Here is a 13623-nt window from a genome sequence, read left to right as displayed (position 1 = left end):
TGCAAAGAGTGCTTGACTCAGTACTTGCACATTGAACACGCTCAGATACCGCCAGTGGTACGTGAGACCGTGACGTTAAGCTGGTTTTCAATTATTGTAGTCCTGCTAAGAAGTCCCATAAGGAGCCCTGGTGGGGATGGTTAAGCTCCTGGCGGTTGGCCCCACCCAGCGGCTCCGCAGGAGAAAGACCTGGCAATTGGCTTCCATAAAGATTAAAAAACCCATTGCTGTGGAGTCAATTCAGACTCATAGTGATCCTATAGGACAGAGTAAAACTGCCCCATAGAGTTGATTTGAACTGCCAACCTTTATGGTTAGCAGCCGTAGCTCTTAACCACTACTCCACCAGGGTTTCTTCCATAGAGATTACAGCATAGTAAACTCTATGGGACAGTTCTACTGTCACATGGCGTCGCTGTGAGTTGAAATCTACCGATGGCACCTGACAACAACAAGAAGTCTTATACTGGGATGCTTAACCGTGGTTTTTAAAATGTAAAAAGTCTTGCTCCCTTACCCCACCCCAAACCCGTACACGGAGAGAGAGAGTGACGATCATTTGGCCCCAGGAGTAGGCAAAGCTGCACAAAGCGGAGGCAATGGGGAAGCCCCCACGGTTTGGGGCGCGAGGGGCCGGCCGGCAGGGAGCGAGCGCCCGCCCTCTCCCCTAGCGGCGGGGCGGCCCGGGGGGTGCCCATTGGCTGCGGGGCCGGGCCACCCGTCCGGGCGGTGGGAGCGGAGGCGGGAGGCGGGAGGCGGGGACCTGGGCCCGGGCGGCCGGTCGCGGAAGGGCGGTCATGGCGGGGGCCCGGCAGTGGGCCCCTCTGCTCCTTTGCTTGCTGCAGTCCGCTCCAGGTCAAGGTAAAGGCGCGGCCGGGGCGGCGGGGGGCGGCGGGGCGACCCCGGGCTCCCGTGGGTGGGGAGCGACCGGACCGAAGGGCGCCCGCAGCCACAGCAGCGGGGTGCCAATCAGCCCTGCCGGCGTCCCGTTTGCTTCCGGAGGAACCGAATCCAGGTTCGTCATTGCTTCAGGTGAACTGGAAAAAAAAAAGAGAAAATAGCAGTTTAAAGAGTTTCTGCGTTTTTTTTAATAAAATGCTTTTTTAAGGTTTCTTAGAGCACTACCCTCGGCATGAATGCCCTGCCCCCCCCCCCCCACCCCGTAGCCCCCTTCCCTTCCTCGGGCGTCCAGTGGCCGGAGCTGCTCCCAGGCCTGGGGGAGAGGGGCTATGGAGCTCCCGCTTAGCCTGCACTTGCAGTGTCCGTAGCAAGCCGTCCTTTTTTTTCTGAGCTCTCCCCCACCGGCAAATAAGGTGGCCCCCATTGTCCTCGAGTCCGTTCCAACACATAACGAGTAGAACTGGGACAGAGTAGAACTGCCCCATAGGGCTTCCAAGGAGCAGCTGGTGGATTTCGAACTGCCGACCTTTTGGTTAGAAGCATAGCACTTAACCACTGTGCCTGTGGCCTGCAGGGTGCAAAATACCCTCAACCTTCCCAAGATCGTTCCCAAAATTGCCTCAGGATGCCTTCCCGGTCTTAACTTATTGCTACGGAGTCATTCCGACTCATAGTCACCCTATAGGACAGAGTAGACCTGCTCCATAGGGTTTCCAAGGATGTAATCTTTACAGAAGCTGACTGCCACATCTTCCTTTGGCAGAGCGGCTGGTAGGTTGGAACTGCCAACGTTTTGGTTAACAGCTGAGCACTTAACCACGGCACAGTCAGGGCTCCTTTTCCTGACCTTAGACACACAGATTAAGAGCTGAAAGGGCCCTGGGACATAATCTAATAATAATGGTAAAAGCCATCATTTTTTAAGCAACTTGTAGGATCTAGGCACCATATTACAATGCTATTTAAGCTTCACAACAGCCCTATGAGGTAGATATTAGTTCCCCCCTTTTCGGAGGGGGAAACTGAGGCTCAAAGCAATTAAGGGTGTTGCCTAGGGCAGAAGAGGGAGGTGAGAGACAGTACAGAGAAGACTGAGGTTGGATTCAGCATGGCCAGCTTTGGCCCCCAGGGTGGGCAGCTGGGGCAAGGCTGGCCATCCTCCTGGGTCAGCAGGGTGATGCCCTAATCCCTCACACCTCACAGCGGTTATGTTTCCACCCTGATGAGGGACAGTGTATGCGGGGCGGGGGGGAGGGGTGGTAGGGGAAGGGGCATCCTTTAACCCTCTGTTTCATTGTCAGTAGTTTTCCTATCTGGACCTGGCTGTACTTCGACCTGAGGAATATTTAATGTATATAACACAGATGGCATTGTCATGGTTGAGGTCAAAGTGCAGCCAGATCTATATTTGAATCCTGGCCCCCACACGAACTGCCTGTGTAGTCTTAGGCAAATTAGTAAACATGTCTCTGAATGTCCTGCCCAGAGAGTGATTTGTCCTGAGAATTGAAACCAAAACCAGTGCCTGGCACCCAGTAAAGCCTCAGCAGAGGGTGGGTACTCTAGCTGCTCTTTCTCGTGTATGACTAAGCATAGACTTTGGGCCTGTCCTGCCCACAGACTACCTTACAGATGGTTGTAAAGCAGACTTTGGCCTCCTGCCGGTCACCTGCTGCCTCAGTTATCTAGCGCTACTATAACAGAAATACCGCAGGTGGATGGCTTTAACAAACAAATTTATTTTCTCGTAGTTTAGGAGGCCAAAAGTCTGAATTCATGAGAGCTGGCTATAGGGGCAGGCTTTCTCTCTCTTTGGGCTCTGAGGAAGGTCCTTGTCTCTTCAATTTTTGCTTCTTGTTTCGTTGGAGATCTCCATGGGTCTTGGCATCTATCTTACCCCATCTCTCCTCTGCTTGCTTCTTTAATCTCTTGTATATCTCAAAAGAGATTGATTCAAGATACACCCTACACTAATCCTGCCATATTAACATAATGGAGACAACCCATTCCCAAATGGGATTATAACCACAGGCATAGAGGTTAGGATTTACAACACATATTTTGGGGGGATATAATTCAATCCATAACACCTGTTAAGAAACCCGAAGCTGGGTTGCAGTGACAGTATCTTGGTTATCTAGCGCTGCTATAACAGAAATACCACAAGTGGATTGCTTTAACAAACAGAAGTTTATTCTCTCACCGTCTAGTAGGCTAGAAGTCTGAATTCAGGGAGCCACCTCCAGGGAAAGACTTTCTCTCCCTGTCAGCTCTGGAGGAAGGTCCTTGTCATCAATCTTCTCCTGGTCTAGGAGCTTCTCCGAGCAGGAACCCTGGGTCCAGAGGACTCGTTCTGTTCCCAGCGCTGCTTTCTTGGTGATATGAGGTCCTCAAGTCTCTGCTCGCTTCCCTTTCCTTTTATCTCTTGTAAGATAAAAGGTTGTGCAGGCCACAACCCAGGGAAACTCCTTTTACATTGGATCAGGGATGTGACCTTAGTAAGGGTGTTACAATCTCACCCTAATCCTCTTTAACATAACCTAACCTTGCCTCATTAACCCCAGGCAGAAATTAGGATTTACAACACATAAGAAAATTACAATGACAAAATGGAAGACAACCAAGTTGACACATATTTTTGAGGGACACAGTTCAATCCATAACAGACGGCATTCAGGTGATCCAGTTTAACTATGGGACACAGGATGGAGTGGGAGCAGGGGCCTCCATTTGGGTCCAAAAAGTCAAGGATGGGCAGCCCAACCTGGAGAACTGAGCCAAGAGCTCCTCAGTAAAACTGGCCCCTCCCTCTGCAACCTGTAGGGATTTCTGTTTTGGCTAGAGCACTGAATTCTCCATGGGACCATTTGCTCCTGAAGGGCAAGGATCAAGTTGTATTCCTCTTTGAAACTCCAGCACTCAGCATAGGGCCTGGCACAGTGGTCAGTAGATGTTTATTGGAAGAATAAAGTTGAACAGGCCCCATGAGGACCTAGAGGAGGACTAATGGTCAAGAGCTCACACTTGGGAGTTGGCTAGTCTTGGATTTCCTTCTACAGTAGCTGAGAGGACTGCAATTACTTCCTCTATAATGTGATTGGAAACCCTGGTGGTGTAGTGGTTAAGAGCTGCGGCTGCTAACCAAAGGCCGGCAGTTCAAATCTACCAGGCACTCCATGGAAACTATGGGGCAGTTCTACTCTGTCCTATAGGGTTGCTATGAGTCGAAACTGATTCGACGGCAATGGGTTATAACATGCTTAATTAGTACCTACTTCCTAGAGGTGTGGAAAGAATCGAATGGGAAAACACAGGTAAAGTAGTTGGTGCAGTGCCTGGTGCATAGTTAGGACACAGCACACGGTAGCTGCTATTATTCTTTTATTATCATCATCATGATCACCACCTCTTAGAGATGTCAGGGAAGATTCCCTGGAGAATGTGGCTTTTTTAATCAGGTCTTTCAAAAATTAGACGGTAAACACCAGGCAGTCAGAAACAGCTGGGTTCAAAGATATCCAAAAGAATGTAGTGGTTTGGCAGTGGTGAGGAGGAAGATTGGCCGCAGTCTGGTGACCTGTAGCAGAGGTGTCTGGGAGAGGTCAGTGAGGTGGCAAGGCCAGGAGCATGGACTTTAGTCTGAGGACAAGGGAAGGTCATGAGATTGGGGGGTGGTGTAATGAGACACACATTTCAGAAGATGAGGGTTGGCAATGAGGAGGGGTACCAAGGAGGAAAGTAGGGGCTAGTTATAGGTCAGGGAAGGTGTCATTGAGACAGTCACATCTGAGCAGAGATGTGACCTAAGCAAAGGGGTGAGCCCAGTGGATATCCAGGGAGAGCAGTTTAGGCAGAGGAAACAGCACGTGCAGAGGCCCTGAGGTGGAAGCGTGGCTGGCTGCTCTAGGAAAGGAAAAAGCCAGAGTGACTGGAAAGGAGGGAGCAAGGGAATGAATAATGGGTGGGATTGGGTAGCACCCTATAGGTGATGGTAAGGATTTTGGCTTTTACCTTGAGTGAGATGGAGGCCATTGGAGAGTTTCAAGCACTATCATCTCACCTCTTGCTGCTGTGTGGAGAATGGACCAAGGGGGACAAGATTGGAAGCAGGGAGACCAGTTAGGAAGCCTTTAGAATAATCCAAGTTATAGCAATATTCATTCATTCCCCCAAAGAATATTTACTGAGCACCTGTTATGTGCAAGGCACCACTGCAGGCTCTGGGGACATGACTGAGAACTAGATAGAGCCCCTGCTCCTTGAGACCCTCAGGGCTGTCCCCTTCTGCAGGCCAGGAGGGATGCTTGCCCATTAGATGGTTCCTGTTCGATGGTGTTCCACTGGAGCCCTAGGTCCCTGCATGCCCCTTCTGGTACAGATGGGATACTGAGGCCTAGGGAGAGGAAGGGACTGCTGAGGCCAGTGCAGGCAGGCAGTGGTAGGGCTGTGACTGGAACCTTCATCCTGGGGCTCCCTGTCCACACCATGTCCTCCTTTGCTTCAACCACCTGGGATACTCCTGGCTCCTTACTCGGTGAGCACCTGCTTGCCCACCATGCAGCGGTCCAGACCTCATGACCTCTCTCTGCCCCACAGGGAGGCCCCGCCTGACCTCTCCCCAGAACGTGACGCTGCTCTCTCGGAACTTCAGCGTGTACCTGATGTGGCTCCCAGGGCCTGGCAACCCCCAGAACGTGACTTATTTCGTGGCCTATCAAAGGTAGATGGAGTCCTGGTGGTTAAGCATTTGGGGGCCAACCAAAAGGCTGGCAGTTTGAATCCACCAGCTGCTACTTGGAAACCCTGTGGGGCAGTTCTGCTCTGCACTATAGGGTTGCTATGAGTTGGAATTGGCTTGACGCCAACAGTTTTTTTTTTTTAATCGGAGGTAGAGGGGCGCCTCGGGCAGATGGGAGGGGAAACTACGGACAGGGACGGGTGGCAGGGGGCAGCATGGCTTTTCTGGGATAGTGACATTCAATGTGGTCAGCATTCACTGGTTCTGTGACCTATGGGAGATGGCATGTGGCAGGTACATGGAAAGGGAGTGCAAGGCTCAGGTAAAGGTCTGGAGATGGGAATGATTGGAAGAGCAGTGCACAGATGCTAGGCCTGCCAGGCATGGGGTACATCTTTGAGCAAAGCTGGAGCAGGGCTTGGGTGGGGCTGAGGGTCAAGTGATGGAATTCTTTGCGTGTGTGTGTGTGTGTGTGTGTGTGAGATTTTATTTTGTTCTTGTTGAGAATATACACAGCAAAACATACACCAATTCAAGTTTCTACAAGTACCATTTAGTGACATTTATTATGTTCTTTGAGTTGTGTAACCATTCTCAACCTCCTTTTCTGAATTGTTCCTCCCCTGTTGACATAAATTCACTGTCCCCTAGGTTACTATCTAATCTTTCAGTTGCTGTTGTCAATTTGATCCCGTATAGATCATTCTTAGAAGAGCATAATGTTCAAGGCAGACTTTTTTACTAGTTAAGCTAAACTATTGTTTGGTTTAAAAAGTCATCAGGGGATATTTTTGGTTTAAGGTTTAAAGATGATCATAGGGCAAGTTTCAGAGGTTCTTCTAACCTTCATGGCTCCAGGAGGTTGAGTCCATTAAAATTTGAAATTCTGTTCTGCATTTTCCCCCTTTTGATCAGGATTCTTCTATGGAATGTTTGATCAAAATGTTTAGTAATGGAAGCTGGGCACCATCCAATTCTTCTGGTGTCATGGCAAAGGAGGCAGTTGTTCATGGAGGCAATTAGCCACACATTCCATTCCCTCCTCCTATTCTGGACTCTCCTACTTCCTCTGTTTGTTCCAGGTAAATAGAGACCAATTGTTGTGTCTTGGATGGCCACTTGCCAGCTTTTAAGACCCCAGGCACTATGCATTGAACTAGGAAGTAGAACAGAGGCACTAAACATGTTATTAGGCCAACTAACTGGGATGTTCCATGAAACTATGACCCTAAAACCTCCAAACCAATAAACCAAATCCCATGAGATTTTGATTGCACATAAGCAGCCTCAGCAGCTAATCTTTTCTTTTGTGTGTGTGTGCTTTACGTGAAAGTTTACACTTCAAGTTAGTTTCTCGTACAAAAATTTATACCCACGTTGTTATGTGACTCTAGTTGCTCATCCTATAATGTGACAACACACTCCTCCTTTCCATTCTGGATTTCCCATGTCCAGTCAACCAGCTCCTGTCCCTCTTTGCCTTCTCATCTCACCTCCAGATAGGAGCTGCCCATTTAGTCTCATGTATCTATTTGAGCTAAGAAGCACTCTATTCGCAAGTATCATTTTATGTTTTATAGTCTGGTCTAATCTTTGGAAGAGTTGGCTTTGGGACTCATTTCAGTTCCGGGCTGACAGAGTACAGAGGCCAAGTCGTCCAGGGTCCCTCCAGTCTCAGTCAGACCATTAAGTCTTGTCTTTTTACTAGAATTTGAGTTCTGCACCCCGCTTTTCTCCTGCTCCATCAGAAACTCTCTGTTGTGTTCCCTGTCAGGGCAGTCATTGGTGGTAGCCAGGCACCATCTAGTTCTTCTGGTCTTGCACTGATAGAGTCTCTGGTTTATGTGGCCCTTCCTGTCTTTTGGGCTAATATTTTCCTGTTGTCTTTGGTGTCCTCCATTCTCCTTTGCTCCAGGTAAGTTTTTTTTTTTTCTTTTTGTCATTGTTGTAAATATATATATCACACAACTTTTGCCAATTCAGCTTTTTATAGGTGTACAATTTATTGACAGCAATTATAATAATCACTGTGCAAACCTACTCTTAATCAACTCGATATTTCCATCCAGGTGATGGTCTTCTTAAGTGCCTGAATAGGTGCTTAGAGTTGTTCCAACAGATTAAAACCAAAAAGACCAAACTCGTTGCCGTCGAGTCAGTTCCAACTCTGCTGACCCCATGTGTTACAGAGTAGACCTGCTCATGAGGTTTTCTTGGCTATAATCTTTACAGGAGCAGATCGTCAGGCCTTTTCTACGGAGCTGGGGGTTTCGGGGGGCGTGTTTGATCTGCCAATCTTTAGGTTGGTAGTTGAGTGCAAACTGTTTGTGCCCAGGGACAAAGAGGTTGTACAGTCCCCTACAGAGCCTGTGGCAGGCATTACTAGATAATCACAGCACTGTCCCCAGTGAGCCTGGACAGAGCCCTGGGATCCTTCTCAGCTTGTAGCCCAGCCACTGCTACTAAGCAAAAGGGGCCTGAAAGCTGAAGCAGGTACGCTATCCTTGCGGGTAGATGAGAATCATTTTAAGTTCTTTGGTGGGAGAGTAATGATGAAAGCAGATACTCAGGAGGATTAATGTGGACTTTGTGGTGGGGAGGAAGCAGGAAGAGGAGGGGACTACTGTGCATTCAGAACCCACCCTGTGCCAGGTCGAATGCTAAGGACCTTATGGAATATTTCACTTCTTCCTCCCAGTATCACCAGGCGGGCTCTGTATCCCCAGCGTAGAGCTGAGAGGTGCCATGACTTGCCCAAGGATGCTGGTGATGGAACCAGAAGAGGAACCCAGTTCTGTCTGAACAGGTATTTTTCCTGTTGACCCACAGTCCCTCCATCTTTGGGAACCAGATGTGAGTGATGAGGCCTGGCTCAGGAAAGGACAGACTGCGAGAGAGATTTCAAAAGAAATATAGTCATGTGCCACATAACGTCTGTTCAGGCAACATCCGACCTTATTTACCTCCATGGTCCCATAAGGTTATAACAGAGTTCAGAAATCCTGATCAGAGAACAGAATGTAACTGGATGTAGCAAACGCAACAGTTTCCCAAGGGCAACACGTGTATCTCATGTCTCTTGTATATATGCCAGCAGGCATGTATGGTGCAGTGTATACATAACCTATAATACATATGTCTTGATAGTCGTAATAAACGCCTATGTTACTGGCTTCTGTTATGTACTGTACTGTGCTTTTTATCTTTAATGTGAACTTTCTATACTTACAAATAAAAGGTTTACAGTATAACAGCGTTTGCTTCAACTCGTAGGTAGTAGCTTCCCATCTCATATATTATGAATCTCTTGAGTATTATAGCATTATCTCTCTGTTTAATTTTCTTTTGAAAATATTGATAGCAGCAGCAAGAGGCAAAGGAGAAGTATCGATCTGGAAGTGAAACAAACGGTTATTAAACAACACGAAGGTGGAAAATCAGTGAATGCTTTCGCTCCGGATTTAGGCGTGTTCACACAACGTCCATCCAAATCACATAACGCCTGTTTCACAGAATGTGTCATGGATGTTAAGCAATGCACGACTGTACTCAGATGAGGAGGCAGAAAGCACCTCACAGGGACTGTGTGTTTGCTGTGTGTCAGGCACTGGGTCGATACAGTAAATGTAGCCTGTGAAGAAGGGTTCAGCACCCCCGCTTTACAGATGAGGAAACTGATGCACCAAGAGTGTAAATATTTTGCTTAAAGTCACACAACTAGTAAATAGAAGAACTGGGATAAATTTATTAAGGAATTAAAAACCCATCCTCTGCACCTTTATGTTTTGTTTTGTTTTTTTTCCTTCTCTTTTATACTTCTGAAACATCTATGAACCCACCACCCAGTTAAAAAAAAAAAAAAACTTGCTGTTGAGTCAGTTCTGACTCATGGCAACCCCATGTGTGTCAGAGGAGAACCGGGCTCTGTAGGGTTTTCAATCGCTGATTTTCCAGGCCTTTCTTCTGAAGTGCTTCTGGGTGGACTCAAACCACCCACCTTTTGGTTAGCAGCCAGTCACATTAACTGTTTGCACCGCCCGATACAAGAACTAGGATGGTGCTGAGAACTTGCACCCACCTGTTTGTTATTCTCTATCCTGGCCCCTTTCTCCTACCCTCTAAGTTAATCACTACCCTGAATTTTGTTTTATTCCTTTGCTTTTCTTTATAGCCTTATCATATATGTGTCCCCAAGCAATATACTGTTTCATTTTAAATTTTATAGACGTGGAATAGCACAGTATATATTTTTCTGAAACTTGCTTTTTTTTTTTTATTAAGCATTATGATTCTGAGGTTGATCTGTGTTGATTGGTGTAGTAGTTCTTCAGCCATTTTCGCTTCTATCTAGTATTCCATCATATAAATACCAACAGAGCTGGCTACATAATTTGCGGGGCTGAGTGCAAAATGCAAATTCAGGGCCCTTCGTTCAAAAATAGATTAATTTGGGAAGAATTGACACATTCACAATATTTAGTTTTTCAAATCATAAACATGATATATTGCTTCATTTCTTTATCTCACTGAGGTTAAATATTGTCTAATAGTCTTCTGTATAAAAATCTTGCACTTGCAAAGAACGTAGTTCTTGGGTGTAACATTCTATAAATTTGGTCAAGTAGGTTAATAGTATTGTTCAGATCTATATTCTTATTGATTTGTGTGTGTGTGCTTGTTCAGCAGTCACTGAGAAAGATATGTTAAAATCTCCTATTATGGTTATAAGTTTCCCCCTTTTTCCACTTAATCCTATCAATTTTTGCTTCAGTTATTTTGAAGCTCTCTTATTAGGTATGTACACGTTTATGATTGTTGTAGCTTCTTGATACACTTTTATTATTATGAAATGTCCCTCTTTGTCCCTAGTAATGCTTCTTGCTTAAAAGTCTATCTTGTCAGAGAGTAGTATAATTACACCAGCTTTCTTTTGGTGAGTGTTTGCATAATAAATCCTTTCTCACCCTTTCACTTTAAAGCTTTCAATAGCCTTGATTTAAGGCGTGGAGCCCTGATGGTGCAGTGGTTAAGAACTTGGCTTGGTTAAGAAAAGGTCAGCAGTTCAAATCCACCAGCAGCTCCTTGGAAACCCTATGCCTATGAGGCGGTTCTATGGTGTCCTGTTGGGTCACTACAAGTCGGAATTGACCCCACAGCAACGGGTATACTTTGTTTTTAACGCAGTGACCTTTGTCTTTTAATTGGTGTATTTAGCCATTTTTTTTTAATTAATTCCTAATATACTTGGTTTTAAATATACCATCTTACTATTTTCTGTTTGTTCTACTGTTCTGTGTTCCCTTTTCTTTCATTTCTAGTCTTTTTTGGTGTTATTTTTTCCTCTAATAGCCTGTTATATAATCCTTTACTATTCTTTCAGTGTTTATGCTAGAGATGACAACATACACACTTGACTAGTTAAAGTCTAATGTAAATGGGTACTTTACCACTTCTGGACAGTGCAAGGACTTCAAAATACTTCAAATCCATTAATCTTCCTCCTGCCTTCTATTGTTGTCTGCCTATGTCTGTTTTAATTCTTCAAATATTTTAAACCCACAAGGCAATGGTTGTTGTTTTACTAGTATTTAGATTTATCTACATATTTTCCACTGCTCTTCATCCCTCCCTACATTTCCACACTTCAGCTGGGATCACTTACCTTTGCCAGAAGAACTCACTATGGTATTTCTGGTGGTGTGTGTCGACTGGTGACAGATTCTCTGTTTTTTGTTTTCTCCATTTTTCCTTAATTTGGGGATATAAAATGGGTAAAAACATTCTAGAATGGCAGCTTTTTCTTTTGGCATTTTGAAAATACCAGCTTGCTGCCTTCTAGCTTCAAAAGTTTTCTACTGAGAAGTCAGCTGTCAGTCTTACTGTGGCTTCTTTTATGTAATTGCCTCTCCCCTCCCCCCTCCCCCCCCCCCCCCCCGGCTACTTTAAAGATCTCTTTGTCTTTGATTTTGGTGGTCTAACTATGATCTCTCCAAGTGTATTTTTCTTTATGTTTATCTAGATAAAACTTGAAAAAAACAAAACAGTTGTTTTATTGTCTTCAAAGGATTAGGCTGTTGCCAAAGATCAGGGAATCTAGGAACGCAGCTACTTTAGCTCATGGAGTCACTTTGAAATTCCTAAAATAAGTGGTGTAAAAGGTTCTTGTTCTGGACCAGCCTGGGCAAAATTCCCTTTTAAAAAAAGAAAAATGTTTATTGTGCTTTAGGTGACTGTTTAGAGCAAAATAGTTGCCCATTCAACAGTTTGTACACAGAATGTTCTAAGGCATCGATCACAGTCCCCTCAACGTGTCAGTCCCCATTTCCACCCTGGGCTCCCCATTACCTTTCGTCTGGTTTTCTTACCCCTTCCGGCCTTCTTATATTTGCATTTGAGCAGATTTTGCCCTTTGGTCTCATGTAATTAACTGTTCTAAGAAAATTGTTCCTCTCAGGTGTTGTTTATTTTGTTTCTGTTGTTTGGCTAAAAGGTAGTCTCTAGGAATGGCTTCAGTTCCATATTAGAAAGGTGTCTTAGGGCCATCGTCTTGGGGATTCCTCCTATCTCTATCAGACCGGTAACTCTGGTCTTTTTTATGGATTTGATTTTTATTCTGTATTTTTCCCCTGCTCTGCCCAGGACACTCTATTGTGATCCCAGCAAAGTGGTTGGTAGTGGTAGTCAGGCACCATCTAGTTCTTCTGGTCTCAGGGTCATGTACGGTATGGCAGTCCATTAGGCCTTTAGACTAAATGCTCCCTTGAGTCTTCAATTTTCTCTACTCTCCTTTGCTCCGTCCAGATGGGATGAGACCAAGAGTTGTATCTTAGATGGCTGCTCACAAGCTTTTAAGACCCCAGACTCTACTGGCTAAAGTAGGATGCAGAACACTGTCTTTATGAACTATGTTATGCCAGCTGACGTAGATGTCCCTCAAGTCTATGTTCCTCGGCCTTCAAGCCTAATAACTTCACCCTTTGAGGTGTTTGGTTGTGTCTAGGAAGTTTCCATGACTGTGCCCCTTGTGTGCTGTGTTGTCCATATTAATATACATGCAGCATCTACAAATGTGTATGGAGTAGTATCTGCAACCAAACCTATATCTGCGTGAGGGTGTGTTCCCTCGCCCCTTCCCACTCCTCTTTAGCATAGTTCTCTACCTATGTATCCATTCGTAGATTATTATTTGTTAATACTATTGTCTTAGGGTTGTCTGGGTTATGTAGTTACTGTGATTGCCCTTTATTCTTGCATCCCTTTCAGTGCCTTCCCTTGCTTTGGTCCTGTTGCACTGACATCCCCCTTGTCATGTACTGTCTTTCCCTTCACCAGTATTAACACCTGTCTTCTTTCTAACTGGTCATTTTCCCTCCCTTTCTCTCCCATCCCTGGTAACCATCAAAGAATTTATGTGTGTGTATGTAACCCTTTCCTTGATTTTTTTAATAGTAGTGGTCTCGTACAATATTTGTCTTTTTGTGATTGACTTGTTTCACTTATCATAATGTTCTCCACGTTGTGAGATGTTTCACAGATACATCGTTGTTCTTTATCATTGCGTAGTATTCCATTGTGTGTATATACTAGTTTGTTTAGCCATTCATCCATCGATGGGCACTTAGGTTGTTGGCAGCTTTTGGCTGTTGTATGTAGTGCTGCAGTGAACATGGGAGTACATATGTCTATTCGTGTCACAGGTCTTATTTCCCTGGGGAATATACCTAGGAGTGAGATTGCTGGATCATACGGTATTTTCTATTTCTAGCTTTTTAAGGAAGTGCCGCACTGTTTTCCGTAGTCTTTGTACCATTTTACAATCCTACCAGCAGTGTATGAGAGTTCCAGTTTCCCCACAACCTCACCAACATTTGTTTTCTGTTTTTTTTGAATAGTGCCCTTATTGATGGGGTGAAATGGTATCCCATTGTAGTTTTGATTTACATCTCTCTGATAGCTAATGATCATGAGCATTTCTTCTTGTGTTT

General features: G+C 45.3%; 1 protein-coding gene across 2 annotated transcripts in view; it reads left to right on the top strand.

Annotated features, from left to right (window-relative positions):
* Positions 1 to 755: 755 nt before the first annotated feature.
* The window catches only part of IFNLR1 (interferon lambda receptor 1), a 48065-nt gene continuing 35197 nt past the window's right edge, over positions 756 to 13623 (top strand). The window contains exons 1-3 of one of the 2 annotated variants that reach the window (XM_049878266.1): positions 756 to 861; positions 5497 to 5620; positions 8337 to 8444. In XM_049878266.1, the coding sequence (XP_049734223.1) occupies positions 798 to 861; positions 5497 to 5620; positions 8337 to 8444 (296 nt within the window). In that variant the 5' untranslated portion in view covers positions 756 to 797. The remainder of the gene's footprint in view (positions 862 to 5496; positions 5621 to 8336; positions 8445 to 13623) is intronic. The other variant, XM_049878267.1, reaches the window with a different exon arrangement.

Source organism: Elephas maximus, chromosome 3 (assembly GCF_024166365.1).
Source record: "Elephas maximus indicus isolate mEleMax1 chromosome 3, mEleMax1 primary haplotype, whole genome shotgun sequence".
NCBI lineage: Eukaryota > Metazoa > Chordata > Mammalia > Proboscidea > Elephantidae > Elephas > Elephas maximus.
The sequence above is the reverse complement of the archived record's forward strand: the minus strand, read 5'-3'. Positions and strand labels throughout refer to the sequence as shown.